This window comes from Primulina tabacum, chromosome 6 (assembly GCF_025594145.1).
Source record: "Primulina tabacum isolate GXHZ01 chromosome 6, ASM2559414v2, whole genome shotgun sequence".
Lineage (NCBI taxonomy): Eukaryota > Viridiplantae > Streptophyta > Magnoliopsida > Lamiales > Gesneriaceae > Primulina > Primulina tabacum.
In genome coordinates, this window is record NC_134555.1 from 7518528 (window position 1) to 7540345 (window position 21818).

Here is a 21818-nt window from a genome sequence, read left to right on the forward strand (position 1 = left end):
GAAAAATGAGTGAATTGAAATCCAAATGTTAAATTTGAGCAAAAACTTGTTTGAGACAGTCTCACAGGTCGTAGTTTGTGAGACGGATATCTTATTTGGATCATCAATGAAAAAATATTACTTTTTATACTAAGAGTATTACTCTTTATTGTGAATATCGGTAGGGTTGACCCGTCTCACATATAATGATTCGTGAGATCGTCTCACAAGAGACCTACTCGTGATATGTGACCAAAGAAAAATTAACTCGTATATTTATTAGTATATAAAAAAAGCTATTATTTATTACGTGAAATGGTTTGAGTTTTATGAAATTATCTGAATATTAATTTTAAATTGTTTCAACTTAGCGAGATGTAGAATCTGTTAGCGTAACAGTTTAAAATATTTAATCGAATGTTGTTTGCATCTCTACCCGTCGGTTTTTTCGTTACTGTTACCACAGTTAAGCTTCCGAAAACTCATCACAATTAATTTTCCGCTTGTCGTTATTTTCGTCACCGTTACCATAATCAAACTTCCGATGACTTACCTACCATGTGGTCTTTCCTTTTCTATTTTAATTGGATTAATCTATTATCCATGAAAGTTATTATCATAGTTTATACAATTATTTATGACCTTATTTTAAAGAATGATAAGCAATATTATCGCGGTTTTCGTCATTCAATTACCTCTACATATTTCAATGAATTCAATCCCGAGCTATAATTCCTTGCTTTGAATTGATGGATTTGAAATTGGTCTTTTAACTTGAACGAGCCAAACACAAACATTGCTTAGCTTAGATGCATCAATATTATATATATAGTTTTGTTATCATATTCATAAATTGTGCTCGCCCAATGGAATATTATTTAATTATTAGATGTGATAATCATATCAAAATTATATATCCAATAAATTCATAAACACAAAGTTTCACATATTCGATAAACACAATAACAAACTTTACACAAACGACGTGTACAAAGTAGTTAGTAATAATAATTGCAGCCGGCCCGATTGCGTATATGCGAAGGCCAGTTCATAGTACGTCTCTGTCGCGTAACAAAAACACCAAAAACAGTGTTGTCTTTTTCAGTTTACTGAAATTCGTTATCCTTCAAAGCGGACAATCGGAAACCCTTCCAAAATCAATCAATCCATTCACCTAGTTGATTTTGTTCCTACCGGATAAGTTTATCCTCTTTCCGGCTGCAGATAGGAAATGGTTTCCCCGGCGAACACGAATTGGCTATACGAATATGAGTTCGAGGATATCCCAGTACCTGATGCCAATTTCTCTGCTCCAGGTTCTGGGTTTTCTTGGCATATTCAATCCTTGAACGGATCATCGAATGCTAGGTGGAATTTTGTAATTATTGGTAGTCTTTTCGTAATAATTTAGTTGTAGTCGTTGATTTCAACATTATTGGGCTTGTATGAGGTTTGATTGAGTTCTTTGTTGCTTTATGATTGGATTTTATACTTGGCGTGTATTTGAGTTGGTATATGAATGATAATATTTGTTTCAATGGCTTTTCGTTGTTTATTGGCAGATGTAAACGATGTTTTTCTTCCTGTTTTGGTTTTTTTTTTTTTTTTTTTTCGTGTAGCTTATCTCGGGTAAAGTTGTGACTTGATTATGTATCCTGATCGGGCTTGTAGAAGATGATAATTTGAGTTTTTGCGTATTAAAATCTGCAATACCACATCGTAACATCCGATCTGTTTGAAATACAACAACAAATTTTAGCTACAATTCTCAATAGTTATTTGCAGTGGTTTCGGGTCATAATATATCAACTCTGTTTTCCTTTCCTTTTATTTATCTATGATTTATTGTTAATATTTTATACCTATTGTTTGCAATTTAACTGGAGTCCAGTTATGCAATCGATAAATATACATCGTTCTCACTAATTTTGACTTTTTCTTTGATCATATGGTTCCTGCTGGAAATTCTGTACCAAATGTCTCTCTAACTCATAAACAAGCATGATTCTACTCTTTACTAAGTATGGATTTTATCTATTGATAGTTTTGAAATTGAAGACTCAATTGGGGAATCAGCTGTTCAGAAGGAAACTAACTCGAGAAAACGGTAAATAAGTTTTTACCTGTGTAGATATATTGTATGGTTGGTTTATCAACTTGAGCTTTTCGATAATTTTGAAAACGAGTCAAATAATTTTTGAACCAGCTCGATTCCTTCACACTCATGCAGTTGATCACGTTGGAAGTATTAGAATTACATATCTCTATTATTTGAACTTATGTTTTTTGGGAAAAATTGTAGGGGCTGAGGCGTTGATACTCCTACCTTCTGACTTATTATCTGTCACAAAGCTTATATTATTCCTGACACCCTCTCACTTGTATATGCCATTCCCAGATCTAAAACTGAATCATGCGCTCGATCAAGCTCCAAAGCATGCAGAGAGAAACGGCGCAGAGATAAGCTCAATGACAAGTAACATAATTATTTGCTTTTTCCCCTTGATGGATGTCCCTTTAATTCTTTTTGCCTCTGATACCTGCCTTGACCTCCTTAGGTTTGTAGAATTGGGTATGCTCCTTGAGCCGGGGAGGCCTCCCAAAACAGACAAGGCTGGTATTTTGGTTGATGCTGTTCGAATGGTGACTCAGCTAAGAGGTGAAGCTGAGAAGCTGAAAGACTCAAACTTGGATCTCCAGGAGAAGATCAAAGAGCTAAAGGTGTCTTAAGTCTCATTATTTACCTTATGTATCTTATGTGAAATGTGATTGCAATCTGTTTCAAATTTTTGCTCCCTTTTTAAAGTAGCAGTAACTACTTGTGAGCCGCTGACGATAGATATTGGACCAGAATGCAGTAACTAAAAACTAATTATGATACTATTGGCCTGGGTTTTTACTGCATGTAGGCTGAGAAGAATGAGCTTAGGGATGAGAAGCAGAAGTTAAAGGCTAAAAAGGAGAAGCTGGAGCAGCAGATGAAGGCAGTGAGTATGCCCCAGCAGGGGTTTTTCCATTCCCCTCCTGCCATTTCTCTATCGTTTGCTGCTCAAAGCCCAGCTGCAGGCAACAAGTTGGTCCCCATCATCAGTTACCCAGGTGTGGCTATGTGGCAGTTCATGCCACCTGCTGCTGTTGATACTTCACAGGACCATGTGCTTCGCCCACCAGCTGCTTAAGTTGGTGACTAAATCCTGTGATGTTATCGTTTCAGTCATGGTGAAGCTGTTGAAACTATTTTTTAATGATGTTATGTTAGATTTTACTCAACTTTTTAACATGTATTTACTTTGTGGATTATGGAGATGCTATTTTGTCAAGACTTGGAAACAGCTGTAAATTGATAATGTGTATATATTTCAAAATATCATGAACTTTCAGAAGGTTTAATTCATAAAAATATGAGTGTTTTATTCACCTTCGGCAAATGTATCTTGATGTGATTCATAACAGAATTGTAATCTGGGCTGCTTAAGAGGATGAAGTAAGAACCATGCCTGCGTTGGATAATAAGTCTTTCTATTGGTCGTTGCATGAAGGATTTCTCGTGGTGAAACATGAAATTGTATGTAAGTTAAGATGCAGCGACAGATGAGCCATGAATATCTTCTGAGTCGAGGAGGTGAAAAAAAGGAGTTATCAACAAGGCTGGGTACAACTTCTACTGGAGGAATCTGGAGTCGAGCATCGGCATTAAACAAGTGCTTGTTTGCTAGTTCTTGAGCAAGGCAGTACCGGCTAGTTCTTGAGCAGCCTACCTGCAGTACTGCCTTGCTCTAAAACTAGCAAAGCACTCGTTTAATGCCAATGCTCGACTCCAGATTCCTCTAGTAGAGGTTGTGTCGGCAGAGGAATAGTCAAAGGTGGTAGGCTATTTTGGTGGCCAAATAAAACGTGTGGTTGGTTGGAAATTTTCAGAGGAGAAAACGCGTTTTTATACGCGTGTTCACACGGACAAGAGACTCTATAAATAGAGCTCTCCCCTTCATTCTGAAATCATCCCTTCTTCGAGTTTTCTCTCATTTTATAAGCATTTGAGTGCTTAGTTCTATAATATTTGTGAGGTGTTTTGTTCTCCTGTATTAAGAGAGTGCGTGTTCTCTTTGGAAACACCGTGAGTGGGTTGTACACCATAAAATATTATAGTGGAATTCTTTTCATCTTACCCGTGGTTTTTACCCTAATAATTTTTAGGGGTTTTCCACGTAAATCTCGGTGTGCAGTTTATTCTTTATTTTCGGATTTTATTATCTCAAATTCCGCACGTGGGACCAACAAGTGGTATGAGAGCCTTGATTTAAAATTTCTTAAAATTCTGAGTATGCTCTGTGGTTGCAGCCTAGACTGATCTTCCACATCATAAAAGATTTTTTGAGATTTTTTTATTAAGGCGGGATTATTTTGTCCAGTCTATAAAATTGTTGTAGACATAATGGCGGGCAGGTACGAGATAACAAAGTTCAACGGAAGCAATTTCATGCTGTGGAAAATAAAGATACAAGCAATTTTAAGAAAGGAGAATTGTTTGGCGGCTATTGGAGATAGACTGGTGGAAATTACGGATGATGGAAAGTGGAATAAGATGAATGACAATGTTGTTGCCAATTTACACTTGGCTATAGCAGACGAAGTTTTGTCAAGTATCTCTGAGATAAAAACAACCAAAGTTATCTGGGATACTCTGACAAAGATGTACGAGGTCAAGTCGCTACACAACATGATTTTCCTAAAGAGAAAGCTTTATACTCTTCGGATGGCGGAATCTTCATCGATGACCGACTATATCAATACATTAAATACTCTATTTGCCCAACTCACTTCTATGTGGCATAAAATAGGAGAAAATGAACGTGCAGAGCTTCTGCTTCAAAGTCTACCAGATTCATATGATCAACTTATCATCAACATAACCAACAATATTCTTACGGGCTTTCTAAAATTTGACGATGTCTTAACTGCGGTTCTCGGAGAAGAAAGCCGACGCAAGAATAAGGAAGATAGGTTGGTAACATCGAAGCAAGGAGAGGCTTTACCGATGGTAAGAGGAAGATTTATGGACCGTGACTCCAGTGGGAGCCAAAGGAGAGGTAGATCAAAGTCAAGAAGTAAGAAGAAAAATATTTACTGCTTTAAATGTGGCGGTAAAGGGCACTTCAAGAAAGAGTGTACGAGTATCGAGAAGAATTCTAAAGGAAATGTGGCCAGTACTTCAGGCAGTGGTGAAATATTATTCAGCGAAGCGGCAACAGTTGCAGAAGGCAAACACAAATTTTGTGATACATAGATTATGGATTCAGGAGCGACATGGCACATGACGTCTTGGAGAGAATGGTTTGATCATTATGAACCAGTCTCAGGAGGATCTGTATTCATGGGAAATGATCATGCATTGGAAATTGCTGGGGTCGGTACTATCAAAATTAAAATGTTTGATGGCACCATTCGCACCATACAGGAGGTACGAGATGTGAAAGGACTGACGAAAAATCTTTTGTTCTTGGGGGAATTGGATGATATCGGGTGCAAAACTCGTATCGACAACGGGATCATGAAAATTGTGAAGGGTGCGCTTGTGGTTATGAAGGCGGAAAAGCTTGCTGCAAATCTGTATGTACTTTTAGGAGAAACACACAAAAAGGCAGAACTAGCTGTTGCATCAATTGGTTCAGGAGAAGAATTAACGGTGTTATGGCATAGAAAGCTCGGGCATATGTCAGAACGGGGATTGAAAATTCTCTCAGAACGGAAGCTGCTGCCGGGACTTACAAAAGTGTCACTACCCTTTTGTGAGGACTGTGTTACCAGTCAACAACACAGATTAAAGTTTGGCACTTCTACTGCCAGGAGCAAAAGCATATTGGAGCTGATTCATTCGGATGTTTGGCAAGCACCGGCTGTATCCATAGGAGGAACGAGATACTTTGTCTCGTTCATTGATAATTTCTCTAGGAGATGTTGGGTGTATCCTATCAAGAAGAAATCAGATGTTTTCCAAATCTTCAAAGATTTCAAAGCGCGGGTTGAACTTAATTCTGAAAAGAAAATCAAGTGTTTGAGGACTGACAATGGAGGAGAATATACCAGTGATGAATTTGATGCATATTGTCAACATGAGGGCATCAAAAGACAATTCACGACGGCTTACACACCTCAACAGAATGGAGTGGCGGAGCGGATGAACAGAACCTTGTTGGACAGAACAAGAGCTATGTTGAGGACTGCGGGTCTGAACAAGTCATTTTGGGCTGAAGCAGTCAAAATTGCTTGTTATATTATCAGACTCCGATGGAGATGTGAATCGAGAAGCCGACAGATTATTCCCATTTGCATACATTTGGAAATCATGTGTACGTTCTGTACAATGAGCAAGAAAGATCAAAGTTGGATTCGAAATCCAGAAAATGTATCTTCTTGGGTTATGCTGATGGAGTAAAGGGGTTTCGCTTGTGGGATCCTACTGTTCACAAGCTTGTCATCAGCAGGGATGTTATTTTCGAGGAAGATAAAGTAAAAGGAGACAAAGGCACATTGAATTCAGAAACTACTATATTTCAGGTGAAAAATATGACGGACGAAGGTCAAGTTTCTTGTGAAGCAGTACCAGAGCACGAAGAACAAGAGCATATTGTGTCTGAGGTTTCCAATATGAGGCAGTCAACTCGAGACAGAAGACCACCAGGTTGGCTTTCAGATTATGTCACTGAAAGCAATATTGCATATTGTCTATTATCAGAGGATGGTGAGCCATCGAGTTTCCACGAGGCTACTCAAAGCTCGGATGTATCCTTGTGGATGATAGCAATGCAAGAAGAGTTGGAGGCATTAGACAGGAATAAAACTTGGGATCTTGTTACACTACCACAAGGAAGGAAAACCATTGGTAACAGATGGGTCTATAAGATCAAGCGTGATGGCAATATCCAAGTGGAGCGATATCGTGCTAGATTAGTGGTAAAAGGGTATGCTCAGAAAGAAGGCATTGACTTCAATGAGATATTTTTTCCTGTGGTTCGGCTTACAACAGTCAGAGTAGTGTTTGCATTGTGTGCGGTGTTTGACCTACATCTAGAACAGCTAGATGTGAAAACGGCATTTCTTCATGGAGATCTTGAAGAAGAAATCTATATGCTCTAGTCAGAAGGTTTTGCGGAAATAGGCAAAAAGAACTTGGTTTGCAAGTTGAACAAATCTCTGTACGGTCTCAAACAGGCGTCGATGTGTTGGTACAAGAGATTTGATTCCTATATCATGAGCCTTGGATACAACAAACTGAGTGCAGACCTTTGTACATATTTCAAGAGGTCTGGTGATGATTATATTATTTTGCTGTTGTATGTGGATGACATGTTGGTAGCAGGCCCCAACAAAGATCAGGTCCAAGGATTGAAGGCACAGTTGGCTAGGGAATTTGATATGAAGGACTTGGGACCAGCAAACAAAATTCTAGGGATGCAAGTTCACCGAGATAGAAGTAACAGAAATATTTGGCTTTCACAGAGAAATTTTTTGAAGAAAGTCTTGCAACGCTTCGACATGCAAGATAGTAAGCCAATCTCGACCCCTCTTCCTGTTAACTTCAAGTTATCCTCCGAGATTTGTCCTAGCAGTGAAGCAGAGAGGATGGAGATGTCTCGAGTAACATATGCATCAGCAGTGAGAAGTTTGATGTTCGCCATGATCTGTACAAGATCGGACATTGCTCAAGCAGTAGGAGCAGTTAGTCGGTATATGGCGAATCCTGGACGAGAGCATTGGGGCACTGTTAAGAGGATCCTTAGATACATCAAGGGTACCTCGAATGCTGCATTATGTTATGGAGGATCGGATTTTACACTCAGGGGCTATGTCGATTCAGATTATGCAGGTGATCGTGATAAAAGGAAATCTACTACTGGTTATATGTTTACACTTGCGAGGAGAGCAGTAAGCTGGGTTTCAAAACTGCAGACAGTTTTGTCGTTATCTACAACAGATGCAGAATATATGGCAGCTACTCAAGTTTGCAAAGAGGAAATATAGATTAAAAGGTTATTGAAGAAGATCGGACACAAACAAGAGAATGTTCCTTTCTTTTGTGACAGTCAGAGTGCCTTGCACATCGCAAGGAATCCAGCCTTTCATTCCAGGACAAAACACATTGGAGTCCAATTTCACTTTGTACGAGAAGTAGTTGAAGAACGAAGTGTGGATATGCAGAAAATTCATACAAAAGATAACATAGCTGATTTTCTAACCAAGCTAGTGAACACTGATAAATTTTAGTGGTGTAGATCTTCAAGTGGCCTAGTAGAAACGTAAGCAGCAGGGAATGGCAAGATTGAAAAGATGTGTGGAGATGTGTTTGATTCTCAATCAAATCTCCAAGTGGGAGAAATGTCGGCAGAGGAATAGTCAAAGGTGGTAGGCTATTTTGGTGGCCAAATAAAACGTGTGGTTCTGGAAATTTTCAGAGGAGAAAACGCGTTTTTATATGCGTGTTCACACGGACAAGAGACTCTATAAATAGAGCTCCCCTTTCATTCTGAAATCATCTCTTCTTCGAGTTTTCTCTCATCTTATAAGTATTTGAGTGCTTAGTTCTATAATATTTGTGAGGTGTTTTGTTCTCCTGTATTAAGAGAGTGCGTGTTCTCTTTGGAAACACAGTGAGTGGGTTGTACACCATAAAATATTATAGTGAAATTCTTTTCATCTTTCCCGTGGTTTTATCCTAATAATTTTTAAGGGTTTTCCACGTAAATTTCGGTGTCCAGTTTATTCTTTATTTTCGGATTTTATTATCTCAAATTCCGCACGTGAGACCAACAAGTTGTACCCGCCCTTGTTGACAACTCTGAAGATTGTTGAATTCTTGTAAGAAAGAAAATTTATCAATAACTTGATATCAATTCTAACGGATAACATTTTTTTCGGATGATACTAGGAAATTTTCCCATGTTTGAGATCTGGCTTAGCCTTGATTTTTCGATCTAGAATCCTTAGACCAAGAATCAAGATTCTGCAAGGATTAATGTTGGAAACATGAACTTAAAAACTAAAAATGGATTGATTGAAGATAACGTGACATGATTTATTTAGGTTGTGTTTGAAATTTTAAATGTGTTTTCGTTTTTTTAGAGAAATAAGACCATAGACTTCAAATTCACATCTTGCATATTTATATTATACTAATAACAAAGCACATTGTTGCACTTGAGTAACGAACTTAAATACATTATGAATATTGATCCTAAATTTGCAAATGAATGTAGATATATAATTTTTTCACCTATTATTCAATAAAAAATATTATTTCACGGTTTATCTATTATTTTAATCAACCATGATTTAGTTTTTTCAATTATTTTCTTGTATGAGTTTCAAATTTTCATTATCTTTTTCATCTTTTTGTTTTATTTTTCCTGCTTCTTTCTTCGAATAAATTCAACAATCATATCATCATATCTAAATTTCATGTTTCTTTTTCATCGTCGGATGTGATTTTGATTAGTCTCTTTGACGCTTGCATAATTTTTCTTATGGTCTTCTTATCTTGTTTATTTGAGTCGTTCACGCTTCGGGTTTAAATCCATTTTATTTTTCTTGTTTTTTTGAAGTTTCGCTCGGTTATCCACATATGAGTGATTAAAATATATGTGATGTATATATTAATTTTAAAATTATTGATATAATTATTTGATATAAAAATTAGAAGAAAATACTTGAAAATTCAAGAGCAGATAATATATTAGGAAAAAAATTCTCTCGAGGCAGATGTAAATAGATAATTTATTAGGAAGGAAAAAAATTCATCATTGGAAGTCCAAAGTATAAAGGTATTTTCTTCCTTTAAAAAAAATAATGACACACCTCCTAATCTTTAGGTACAAATATTAGTATTTCAAATGTCACCAAATGTTTTTTAAAATTTAAGTCATAACATCATAAAATATGAAAAAATATGCAAATATTCATATAATTCAAAAACTAATTAAGAATATATATACACACAAAAAATATATGTAATCATTAAAAAATAATACACTGCAAAACAGTATTTTGAATAATATCAAATATTACAAAAAAATTAAGCTATTGTTACTACATTTTAATTAATTTTGTTGCATTTATAAGTCCATATAATAGTTAAAATGACCTTAAAAGATATTAAAAACAATTTTAAAGTAGTGAATAATGTCAAATATTATAAAAACAATTAAGAATTGTGATCGAGCAAAACTTGCACCGTGGAATCCTTAATAAAAATATGATTTTGTATGCTCGAAAATTAATCGCAAGTGCACGATGTCAAGTAATAGTATAATGTACGCGAGTACGAGTATCGTTCCACTGAAGACTGTATTTTGCAATTATTATTTTCAGTTATCAAATCTTTAGCAACGAAATTTGAATGGTTGTTTATGACTACTAAAATTAAATAAAAACTCAATGAACAAGTCAAGAATCAAATGCTGAAATATAAATTATAAACCACTTAAATAGATTTCGATTAGAAATGGATTTGTTGGGAATTTCAGTTCACCTACCCCTCGTTAATTAATTAATCCGTTCGATAGTGATGTATGCTTCCGACAGGATTTCTTATTCAATTGAACACGCCCTCTCGAGCTATGTCAAACTAATTTTACTCAGTGAAGTAATTAAATGTCTTTAATTATTATTAAGAGTGAATCGCATATCGATCTATGAAATCCCCTAATTTTCGTCCGACCGGACTATGACTATCGGCGCGTATCTAATTTCATATGTCTATGTAAATTGTAGATCCACGGACTATTCTACTCGTTCTTATCACAAGCTATTCTCTCGAACTCACTCGCAATATAAGATTATTATTAAAGTTAGATATACTTTAATAATTATAATGAAACAGTAGCATAATCAAGAATAAACCAACAATTAAAATACGAATTAACTAAATCAATTTCGGGGTAGGATCCCCTTAAATCCCAACAAATATTGCAGTTTAGCTACTAGAATTCATAGTAAAAATAAACACAACAATGTTTAAATGATAAAAACTAGATTAGAAATACTATTCATGACGAAAGTGCGAGGAACGACGCCAGGAAATCTTCGAATCTTCAACTCCCAGAAATTGCTCCAAGATTTTTTCTCCCTTCTCCAAACTCATTGGCTCTGAATAATGTCTCAATTTTCGTCCTGAAATCCCTTCCATATCCTCTCACATTCAGAAATAAGAGAAGAAATCGGCCAAAAAATCTTTCCAAAATTAGGTGGCGCTCGGGCGGTAGAATATTACCGCTCGAGCGCCACACCCTCTGTAATCTTTCTTGGGAAGTGCGGCACTCGCGCTCGGGCGGTAAGATTTCACCGCCCGAGCGCCGAGTCTTCTGTATGTTGACTCTTCCGAAGGCATTTATTGCGCCCGGGCGGTAGAATATTACCGTCCGAGCGCCATGCTCTCTGGAATTTAGTTCCTCGAATCACCTCTCGCGCCCGAGCAATAAAATTCTACCGCTCGGGCGCCAGCCTTTCTGCCCATTGTCTTCTTGGCTTGCACCTTTTGCCCCGATTTCAGTTTTCTGGTCATTTTACCTGCAAATTCATCACGCACAAGTGAGACATGATCATATTCATACGCTTACTCTAAAACGAACAAAATGTAAATGAAATATACGCATGCACAATGCAAACACACACAAAGCTAATACAATAAAACACGTAAAAACCACACCTATCAAATTGATAGAGAAAATGATGAAAGATTTTCGAATTATTCAATTATAATTTAGAATTTATGATTCAGGGTTTGAAAAAGTAAAAAATAAAATTAAATAATTTATTTTGTTTACTGAAACATTTTGTAATGAAAGTTTTCTTGAATAATTTAAATCAACTGTTTGATTTAATGCATTTAAGAAAAAGTTCAAATTCAAACTTTATTATTTAGTTAAGTTAATCTAATATTAATTGAGTCATGATAGGAATAAATCTTGTAAGATAGAGCATTTGTCGTTTCAACAAAAGTTATAAGTTAATGTAACAATGCTTAAATGTTAACTCAAATGTTTTAAAATTGTACAGTAGCTCAAACGTCACGTTTCAATTGTTTTATCTAGCATAGACAATTATTGTACTTTAACAATTACCCTATTTGCAATCAATGAGAATCGAAAATATGATATTGGCTATAATACCAATTGTAGGACCAGACATTTGTCGATTTACCAAAACTATAGTTGATAGTAACGGTGCAACTTAAATATTTTAAATGATATAGTAGTTCAATCTTCATGATTCAATCGATGTATCCAACAAGCACAATTATTGCATTCCAATAATCTATCTATCAATAATTACATTCATTGCAATTGTTGAGAATCGATCTCATGACTTTGGCTTTTACATATATCATTTGTATGATCATGCACTTGCCGCTTTACCAAAAGTTATAACCGGTGATAATTGTACAACGTTAACTAAAATATTTTAAAAACGTAAAGCAACTAAAACGTCGTATTTCGATTGCTCTACCTAACATCAACAATTATCGCACCTAACAAATCTGATATGGATGTTATTTTACATTCTAGAAAGCATTTCTCTAAATCAAATTTATTCTCATTAATCAAATAATTTCATCGAACACAAAATAATTTTAATTAATAATAATAATTTAAACGCATATATTAATTGTTAGAATGACAACCATATGCCCTCACCTATAATCTATCAAGTTGCAATCATAGTAATAATGCACAATGAATTGGTTAACATAGTTTAGTTAACTTAGTAAGTGAATAATATTAAATAACAATATTTTTTTAGTTTGAAATGTGGAAAATAGTTTTTAATGTATATATATGATGATTTCATAATAGAATAATCCTAATATAATTATAATTTGTATTATGTTTAGAACGCAACTGAAAATTAGATAAAAAAATAATAATAGGAAATTTAATTTTAAAAACATTATTATCTAAAATATTACCATAACACATAATTAATCATAAGTGAAATCTCTAAATTATTAAGCTACTATTTATTCAATTATTACTTAAATCAATTTATTAGATTTTGTTAACATTTAGCATTTCTTATCATCTACATAAAAATATTAAGAGCTTCATAAATTTTTTGATATTAACTAAAAAATTTAATTTAAATACATAAAAAATTCTTAAGTTCCTAAAAAAGTTATTTTATGATAATCTCATTTCTTTTAATAGTCTAACAAAATTGGAAACATATAATAAAGTTGAAAAGTTCTCAACATTTATTAGTTATGTCTGAAATATTAAACATTTTGTTAGAAGTTTTCAACTTTTAGTTTTTCTTATCACCTATATAAAAATATCAAGAGTTTCACAAATTTATAAACATTAATTAATAAAAATAATTTAAATTAAATATAATATGTTTATAATAGTATGAAAAAACTAAAAAATAGAGTTGAAGAGCTCACAAATTTTATTAGTTATATTTCAAAAATTAAAGCAAGTTACATTCATACATGGTACCATGTTTTCTATCATGCCCAATGAGAGATACAAATAGTAAAACCACAATTAAAAAATAATCCGAGGAAATTATTGCAAAACCGCAATCACAGAATAATTTTACGTTAAAAAAAATTCTTACAAATAATCTTTAACATATTTCAAGATCTACAACATGCATGATGCTTCTGAGTTCATATTTAAAAATCAATTTGTTATAAAAGTGATGTATTTATATGTAAAATAAAAGAAAAGATAGAAACATTAAATATTCATTAGCAACCATTAAGAAATTCACTCATTTTAATAATCAGTTTTAGTAGCAACAAAGAAAAATCATTGATAAATTGATAAATTCAATATGCATTAATGTCCAAAGTCATTTAAGATGAACAATAAATTACAAAAGAACATATTAAAAAAAACTATTTATTTAATTTGTTAACTTAAATGAATAAGAATATATTAGAAAATTCACAATTAAAAATCATATATATATATATATATATATATATATATATATATATCAAACAGAAGTACCAATAATCGTCTTTTAAATAAAAATAATTGATTATGGGCTCTTTCCTGCTCATGCAAATTGATTTTGTGATGTTAATTTTATTACATGTACACCACTTCTAATATTTAAAAAGCAGGAAGAGTAAAATTAGCTAAATCAACCCAAAACTAATTTGAAACTACGATTGATCCATGATTTGAAACCTTTAATTTGCGGTTCGAACAAAAATTGAAATGCCTAAGCCATGCTTTATCGTGCCACTGATATTTTAACTAACTTGTGGTGCAAACAAAAATTAAATTAATGCATACTATAAACCTTACATCCAACCTGATTTTTTTTAAGGAAAAAAACTCATTGTCTTTTGCCAAGATAAATGTTAGAGAACTTAGAGTATGCAGAGTAGAATTTTATTGTTCTAAAAGACATGCCTAAACGTTGGACGATTTTAAAAAACCGATACCTCTGGATACTATTAAAAAAAATCGACCATCTAGACTGCCTAGTCGCCATATAAGCGTCTCAAAACCCGCCTAGACGATAGCTTAATGTAATACATTGAGAATTGAGAATTTATATAATGATCTTTTATATATATATATATATATAAAAGATCATTCGACATATTTTTAATTAATTAATATCATATTAATAAAGAAGAATTCATGCAATTGATTTTAAATTTGAATGTGATACAAAAAAAATTATTGAAGAAATACATAGATGAATAAGAAGAAACAGATTTTCAGTATCCATTCGCAAATTTCCAATATTTATTACATAAATTTCCGTGCAGACAAACAAAGGTCAATGCTACATCAGAGAGGGATAATTAGTGAGAGATGCTCATATTATTTACATATATCTGTTCAGTGGATCGTATTGATATTCTCGCCTTTTATTTACATAATGTCACAGAAGAACCAACCAACAAATTAATGCACACTGTCAAATCATATTCAAAACCAAAGTTTCACTCACTTCTTTCTCTATACATTCTTCTCCAAAGAACGACCGACCCTCCAAGGGAATAAAAGAATATCTTCAACCTGCAAAGACATAGGAAACTGGATATCACTCCATTGAACATGAAAAAAGAAGAGATCGTCATAAAATTTGGGCGCCGCATGTCTATTTATTATAAGTGAGTGATGAAAAACCGGGGCACAATAATTCGGTTAAATATATGCCACCTCCCAACCCGCAAAGGGGTCCCTCTATAGTGATTTCTTCCCCTTGGAGAAAAGGTTCCTATGTGGTCTACACCCTTCTCCAAAGTCAGGGATTTTCTAAAAGTTGGGTGTTGACACAAGGAGCTAACATAAGGATATGCAACATTAAGGCCATGAAGATCTATAATCAACTCGTCTTTTAACCACATTTTATAATCAAGAATCAGCGGGGAGGGAGTGTAGATTATTAACTTGAAAACAATTTCATTACCGACAATCTTCTACTGTTATACATGATCAGCCAACCTTCTACTGTTATACATGGTCAAGAGAAGCATCATGATGACATATAATGGTTAAAAAGTGAACGTTTGAATCAGGGTCCCTGGAGGAATTACCTTTAGTCAAACTCATCATGCTCTAGGCTTGGCTTCAGAGAGTTCTCCTCAATATTTACAGTATCAAGCTGAGTGTTTGATATTGGGCTACTGTTAGTATTTACAAAGCCGCTGCTTGTATCAGTGATCAAGTGAGGACCAAAGTGCCCTGCTTCATCAGCATCATTGTCCGATTGATTCACAAAATGCCGGCCACTGGGCATAGGTTCAAGAGAACAAGAACCCTGGCTGCAGGAAAGTTTGCCATCCTCGGAGGCCTCAAGTCCCTGATAGTGCAAGTGTCCATTGTCGACACTATTCATCAGAGGAATCCTGGATGATCAGAAACACCAACTGTAAGATCAATGTCACACTATTTATCAAAAAATTAAATTACAATCAAGAAGCAGCGAAATGATTTAAACAAAAACAAGGAGGGTAGGACATGTTAAGTGCCAAAAACAATCAAATTGTAACAAACTACACTTCCAGCCACAAACAAGTTTCCCCAGTTCTGGGAACGCAAACGCCATAATTCACATGACAAACATAATGCATGTCCTATCACAAGTATAATATATTCTCACCCAGAAAATGTTTGTCAAACATCTCAACATACCTCCCATGTTGAATTTTGGGAGCTTGAAGATAATCAAAAACCGGAACCAAGTTTTTTGACCTTGCTTCAATAATACGAGTGGGGAATTTTTCAAGTTCAATCTCTCCACCACGAATATTTTCTTCAACATAATAGCCATTAGCCACGATTGACAGAAAATTTATCTGTCCAAAGTAGTACAAAAAAAGGAAATCAGTGATCCAAATGATTTTTCAAAAACACAGTCACTAGCATTCTTGACTTCTGATAGACTATTAAATACCTCAGATCTCCCCCACAACGGATTTTGGCTTTGATGCATCTGGAGCTCGGCTTCAGATATATACATATGGTGCAGATTCCTTTCTTCAGTTGCAAACTTGCTTGTGACATTAGAATGTAAACTATTTTCTTGTTTCATTCTTTCCGGGTATACTTTACTGCTACTTGAATTTCCATTTTCACCATAGAAGTCAAAATTATCTTCTCGCTCCTTCCGATTCTGCTTTTGACAAATATTCCACTTTTGGATTGGATCAATCACTAATCTTGCATCACAATCAAGACCAGATTCACCAGTGACATTTGATCCAGGTAAAGACATCATACCACTAAAAGCAGGAGAAAGTTGAAGTGCATATTGTATCAAGGAACCAGAAGGAGAGAAAACAAGCAGATAATAACACTTCTTCATTGAACTCGCATCTGTACATGTATCATTGCCTTTGCAGTTGTGAAAGGCTGATGCAATTGTTCCAGAGAGAGAGCTCACCCGTCCAGTTGCAACTGCAGCAGCACCACTAACTGTGCTTCTCCAACCATTGTTTCCATTCCGTATTCGGCTAACAGCGGAAAGTGTAACCGGAGATCCAGACACACAAAAGCTCTGCGGAGTTAGCACCTGCAATCCTGAATTTTGCGATCCATGAACTGCAGGCATTGTCATCAGGCTGGATGCGGTATTTCTGGCACTAAGACAAGCATCAGAAGGTACAGCACAATTGCCCGAAGGTGAGATAGCAAAAAGGTGGCTCGTCCCTCTAGATGAACTGATCATAATCCATTGGCTGTCCATACTAAAACTTATGTCCTGTATAACCTGAAATAGACAACCAAACAAAAGATCTAAATCATTAATAAAAGAAAAAAATATGTGATCTTAGAAATAATTTTTCCCACCGACAACGAAAGGCAGGTAGGAAACAGAAAACAATGAAATCATACAGCATTTGTGAAACCGCGCTGCAGCCTGTAAAGATGGACATAAGATGATTCGTGTGCACATCTTGAGGAACCCCCAGAAAGTCCAGGCAGTATGCGAAACACATTTATGTTGTGCCCCTGAACTGAAGCTGTCACTAAAAGAGTGCCACTGGGATCAAAGCACAATGATAAAATAGGACTCTTATGAGCCCTGAACTGCGCTATCACGGTTTTGCTGACTATGTCTCTGACAATCACCTGATTAACATAGTGACAAAATGAGATCCGCCAAACGTTAAACTAAAAGTATATAGATGTAAAAACAAACGAGAGGACACAGAGACCACTGACCCATTCAAGATAGTAAAAACCCATAGCACAAATCAATACCAAGGTTTAGAAGATTAAATGATATAAATTATAGAGTAACAAAACCGTTATCCCATTAAAGTTTTATCAAGGAATAAATTTCAAGTACAATAAATCATAGATATAATAGGGGTCAACAATCTGCAAAATAGTTCACTGCGCATTTGATGAAATACAGCATACCAGGCCAACATTGTCAGCATCTGGCATATGTACATTTGCAACACCATGTAACTTCAGTCTAGAAGCCCCTGATTGGCAATTGTTGCCTTCAGATGACAGCTCAGCATAGTACCTTGATATCTTCTTATAACCCATGTCCCCTAAAGTCATAAAACCAGCAGCAAGTTGCTTGCTCGACTCTTTTGCATAATGTGCAACAAGGCTTCCATTTGAAGCAGAATTAGGGAAAGTAGCCGAGGGAGCAAGTTGTTGTGGACTCACACGACCAGATTCTGAAATCGCAACTTGACTCCCACTATAAGCCATCCACCGGGGACCCACTGCAAGGGGCCCCAATCCTATATTTCCAGCTCCATAACTCCCAGTAACAACAGGATTCGTAAGAATCGTATACTCTCTCTCTAAGGTAGCGGCGTCAAAGCAATGTATCTGCAAGAGAAGTGAATTATGGTCCAAAAAAGGAAGCAAAAAACTTGAAACTGAATAAACTGTCCCCTCAACAACATCGATAGAGGCCTGCATACCTGACTCCACTGTAAAACAGCAACAACTCGAGAGCTGCATCGTACTAAATGAACAACTGATCTAAACCTTAAAAGATGTACATATGACTGAGATCTCAAGGAATAAAACCAAATGACAGTTGGCACAGAACTATCATTAAGCTGCCAATGGACGGCCCCATTAAAAGGAGTAACTGATCCCTCCTGGACACTATTACCGCCAGAAAAGGATCCATCAGCACAAATAATCAGTAGTGGGCGGCTTTCCGCAAACTTATCCACAGATTGCTTTGATGCCACTGGTTGTGGTACCATCTGCAAGAATGAAACTGGGCCATCATTTCTGGAGACTAGGCTGTGTACATTGTCCGCTTCTTCGACATCCCAAACCTGGAAGCCATAACTGTACCCCAGCAAGAGTAATTTCCTCGTGATACCTCTTTCAAATTCTATTTTGTCAAAACCAGCCCAGGATACCTTTAAAAGGACAGGATGACGCAGTTGAGTCAACTCAACCAAAAAGATCCGCAATAATTAAAGGCAAAGTAACATGAGAATATGAGATGAAAGAATGCTAGGAAAACAGTATTAACATAGGCTACATCAATCATAGATATGATAGTCATGAGTTTATGATTTAAGGCTAAAAGCTTCAGATCACAAGAGACCCATTTGGCTGCAACACAGTGGTAATGCTAGCATAAGTTCGCTTAAAATCAGCAGAAAACATAACCGGTGTTCTAAAAATCGGCCTACGCGTCTAGTGCCTAGGCCAATCCGCACCAAAAAACTGCTACTCGGCCAGCCTAGGCGGCTAGGCAGACTTAGGTGGACTTAGCCACTTAGGAGACCTTAGGCAGCCAAAAATTAATTTTTTTGCGGCTTTTTTTGAATTTTTTTGGTTAAAAAAAATGAAAAGTAATTTTTTTATGGACCCTAAACCAAAGTCCAACAAGAAATGCGATTTGTTGGTTTAACGTAACACACCAAACTTAATCTTATTATGTTGATACCTTGGAATCCGCCTAGAAAACCTGTAAACTGTTAATAACAGGTTTGCAAACAAAACTCCAATACAAGTTGCAGAATGACGAGAAGTTTATAAATGAAGAAAAATGAATGAAAGTGCAACCTGAACCAACAACTATGCGAAACAATCCTCTTGGCCACATTAAAACCAACACTTCCAGTATGCTATTCAGTTGAAGCAAAATAGAAAAGACTATAGTGAACAAGGTCTAAAACTCATATCAATCACGAAAGAACGAGAATCATTTAAAGATCACAGACCCAAAAGAAATCCATTGACTCCAGCAATTGTAGTATGTCATTAATAATCATTTAATCAGCAAGACATTTTTTATTTAAAAAAACAAATGTCTACATACGAAAAATCCCTGCTTGTTTAACCAAGGAATGGTCAACACAACCAGAACATGCAAAAACATACAATATACAATTCTGTGTTAACTATTAATGTCTCAACAGTGAATAACTAAAACACACCTGTAAAACAAAACTTCATGCACATTGGTCCATTACCTAGCATTAAGAGGTCTCCAATTGACAAATATAAATGAAAGAATGTACAGAGAGATTATTTTGGTTTCTGTTTTCCAGTTGCAGTTAACTAGCTCAATGTGGCTTCAAGAGCAAATATAATGCCCTAGTAGTTACGCACATATTATATATCAGAATCCCATTCTGAAATAACCCTCAGACATCAACTTCCAGTTAGTCATGCATTCAATTCGACATTCAGAATGCCACCAAACATGAAACGTGTCACAACATCTTTCATCATTAATTCAAATCACAGTTGATGTGAACAGGAGGTATTTACAGCCTCACCTGCTCGGAGTTTGTCTCAAAATCCTTTTCTACAGCTGCCGATGCAGCAGTAGCAGCAGACCTCACGGAGGATGCCACAGTCGATGCACCCGAAGAAACAATCCTCAGGTAGCTTGAAATAGCTTTAAACGAGTTGGGAATAATCCCATTATTCCCTTTTCCCTGACGTGGCACGACTGCTCCACCATCACTACCACTTCTCTGGATATCACTCCTCATTCCGAAACTACAACTATACAGCAATGATCAAAGCCACAAAAGCACCGCACCACACCACACTGATCTGATCAGCCTTCTCGCTTCTTCAATAAACATAACCCCAAGATAATATGCCCCTCCTACTTCAATAACATTTAATATCCAACAAAATCAAAGCTTTCAACTTACATGTATCCGCAACCTTAGCTTCCAACTCAAAAGACATCCATAACCATGCGAATCCAACGGTTTGATTACACTTGCCACGCTTTCGTCTTCTTTTTTCCCCTATATATTTTCAGTCTTCGCGTTTCCACACTAATCACTCCACCACAACTAAAAACACCATGAATAAAAAGAAAGGGGGTAATTCTCTAGGTTCGGATTATGTGAATCTCATCCAATAGTAATACACAACAACAAAATTCCTCAAAAAAATAACTCCTTTTTTGTATGTATCTCCGTTCGCGGTATCTATTTTCCTATCATAAACAAAAGCACAAAACCAAACTTCAAAAGAAGGCACGCAAAACAAATTAATGAAAAAATTTTACACAAGGTAAGAACAAATTATTATTATACAAAGTTTACGATACAAATTGAATCAATCAAGAATCTTAAAGGGTTCCATGAAATTAAAATTTTTAGGGCTCCGATGCTTATACACACCGATTGCTTAAATATATCACATGTATAGAGAGAGGGAGATGTACGTATTGATATATGTATAGTTAGAGAGAGATTGATGAATCCCATGATGGATCGGTGCTGGGAAATACCCATCATATCTCAATGCTTCATAACTTTTTAATATTTTTAATTTAATTTTTTATAAAAAAATTAATTTTAAATAATAATTGTATTTATATTTGATCATAAAAGATTATTGAGTACATCTCTTATAAAATAGTCTCACGTATTTATTTTCGTAATACAAATCAATATGATCAATCTTAAAGTGAATATTAATTTTTTTAAACATAAAAATAAACTTTTTTTTTTATGAAATTGATAGAGTTTATCATTCGTTTTACAAAATTGACCCGTAAAACTGTCTTACGCGAGTTTTGTCCTAAATGATTATTGTACCATAAACATTCGTGATATCAATATTATTATATAATCTGAAATTCTATATATAAAAAATTATCTTGATTACAAAAATATTTATCAAAAAAATATTATGTGATCGTATCCAAACTTATTACTTTTAATATAATTTTTAATTTTTTATAAATATGTTACTTAGCATAAAAAAATTAACACGATACTAATTTATAATATTACTATTTATTTATTTTAAAAAATAGCACAAAATAGGATATTCTGCTGCGCTAAGAAATGCACACTTAATTCCCTTGTGATATAAGTTTTGGGTTTGAGTCTAAGTCTATAAAAA

General features: G+C 35.0%; 2 protein-coding genes across 4 annotated transcripts; one reads left to right on the forward strand and one right to left on the reverse strand.

The window, feature by feature from the left end:
- The first annotated feature begins 1008 nt into the window (after positions 1-1008).
- On the forward strand, positions 1009-3396 carry LOC142549073 (transcription factor ILR3-like). The gene is made up of 5 exons (XM_075657822.1): positions 1009-1347; positions 2024-2086; positions 2378-2455; positions 2538-2700; positions 2889-3396. The coding sequence occupies exons 1-5, from the start codon at positions 1211-1213 to the stop codon at positions 3156-3158; spliced, it is 711 nt and encodes a 236-aa protein (XP_075513937.1). The 5' UTR covers positions 1009-1210; the 3' UTR covers positions 3159-3396.
- Positions 3397-14691: 11295 nt separating this feature from the next.
- LOC142549074 (autophagy-related protein 18f-like) lies at positions 14692-21173 on the reverse strand. Of its 3 annotated transcripts, XM_075657825.1 has the most exons (9): positions 20609-21173; positions 20222-20523; positions 18392-18847; positions 17868-18296; positions 17337-17573; positions 16396-17211; positions 16134-16297; positions 15536-15847; positions 14692-15014 (listed from the first exon to the last, which is right to left on the reverse strand). In XM_075657825.1, exons 2-8 carry the CDS (start codon positions 20438-20440, stop codon positions 15538-15540), a joined length of 2631 nt encoding a protein of 876 aa, XP_075513940.1. In that variant the 5' UTR covers positions 20441-20523; positions 20609-21173; the 3' UTR covers positions 14692-15014; positions 15536-15537. The 3 variants fall into 3 exon arrangements, with proteins under 3 accessions (XP_075513940.1, XP_075513939.1, XP_075513941.1); XM_075657824.1 differs by having other exon boundaries at positions 20222-21173; XM_075657826.1 differs by lacking the exons at positions 20222-20523; positions 20609-21173 and adding an exon at positions 19877-20204.
- Between the last annotated feature and the right edge of the window lie 645 nt (positions 21174-21818).

Bases quoted from the DNA above. Each gene is read 5' to 3' on its own strand.
- LOC142549073 (XM_075657822.1), top strand. From the start codon at position 1,211: ATGGTTTCCCCGGCGAACACGAATTGGCTATACGAATATGAGTTCGAG. The intron at 2,456-2,537 runs GTAACATAATTA...TGACCTCCTTAG, and splicing joins AGAGATAAGCTCAATGACAA to GTTTGTAGAATTGGGTATGC. The intron at 2,701-2,888 runs GTGTCTTAAGTC...TACTGCATGTAG, and splicing joins AGAAGATCAAAGAGCTAAAG to GCTGAGAAGAATGAGCTTAG.
- LOC142549074 (XM_075657825.1), bottom strand. From the start codon at position 20,440: ATGAGGAGTGATATCCAGAGAAGTGGTAGTGATGGTGGAGCAGTCGTG. The intron at 17,212-17,336 runs GTATGATTTCAT...TGTCTATTTCAG, and splicing joins AGCGCGGTTTCACAAATGCT to GTTATACAGGACATAAGTTT. The intron at 15,848-16,133 runs GTATGTTGAGAT...CTGATCATCCAG, and splicing joins CCCAAAATTCAACATGGGAG to GATTCCTCTGATGAATAGTG.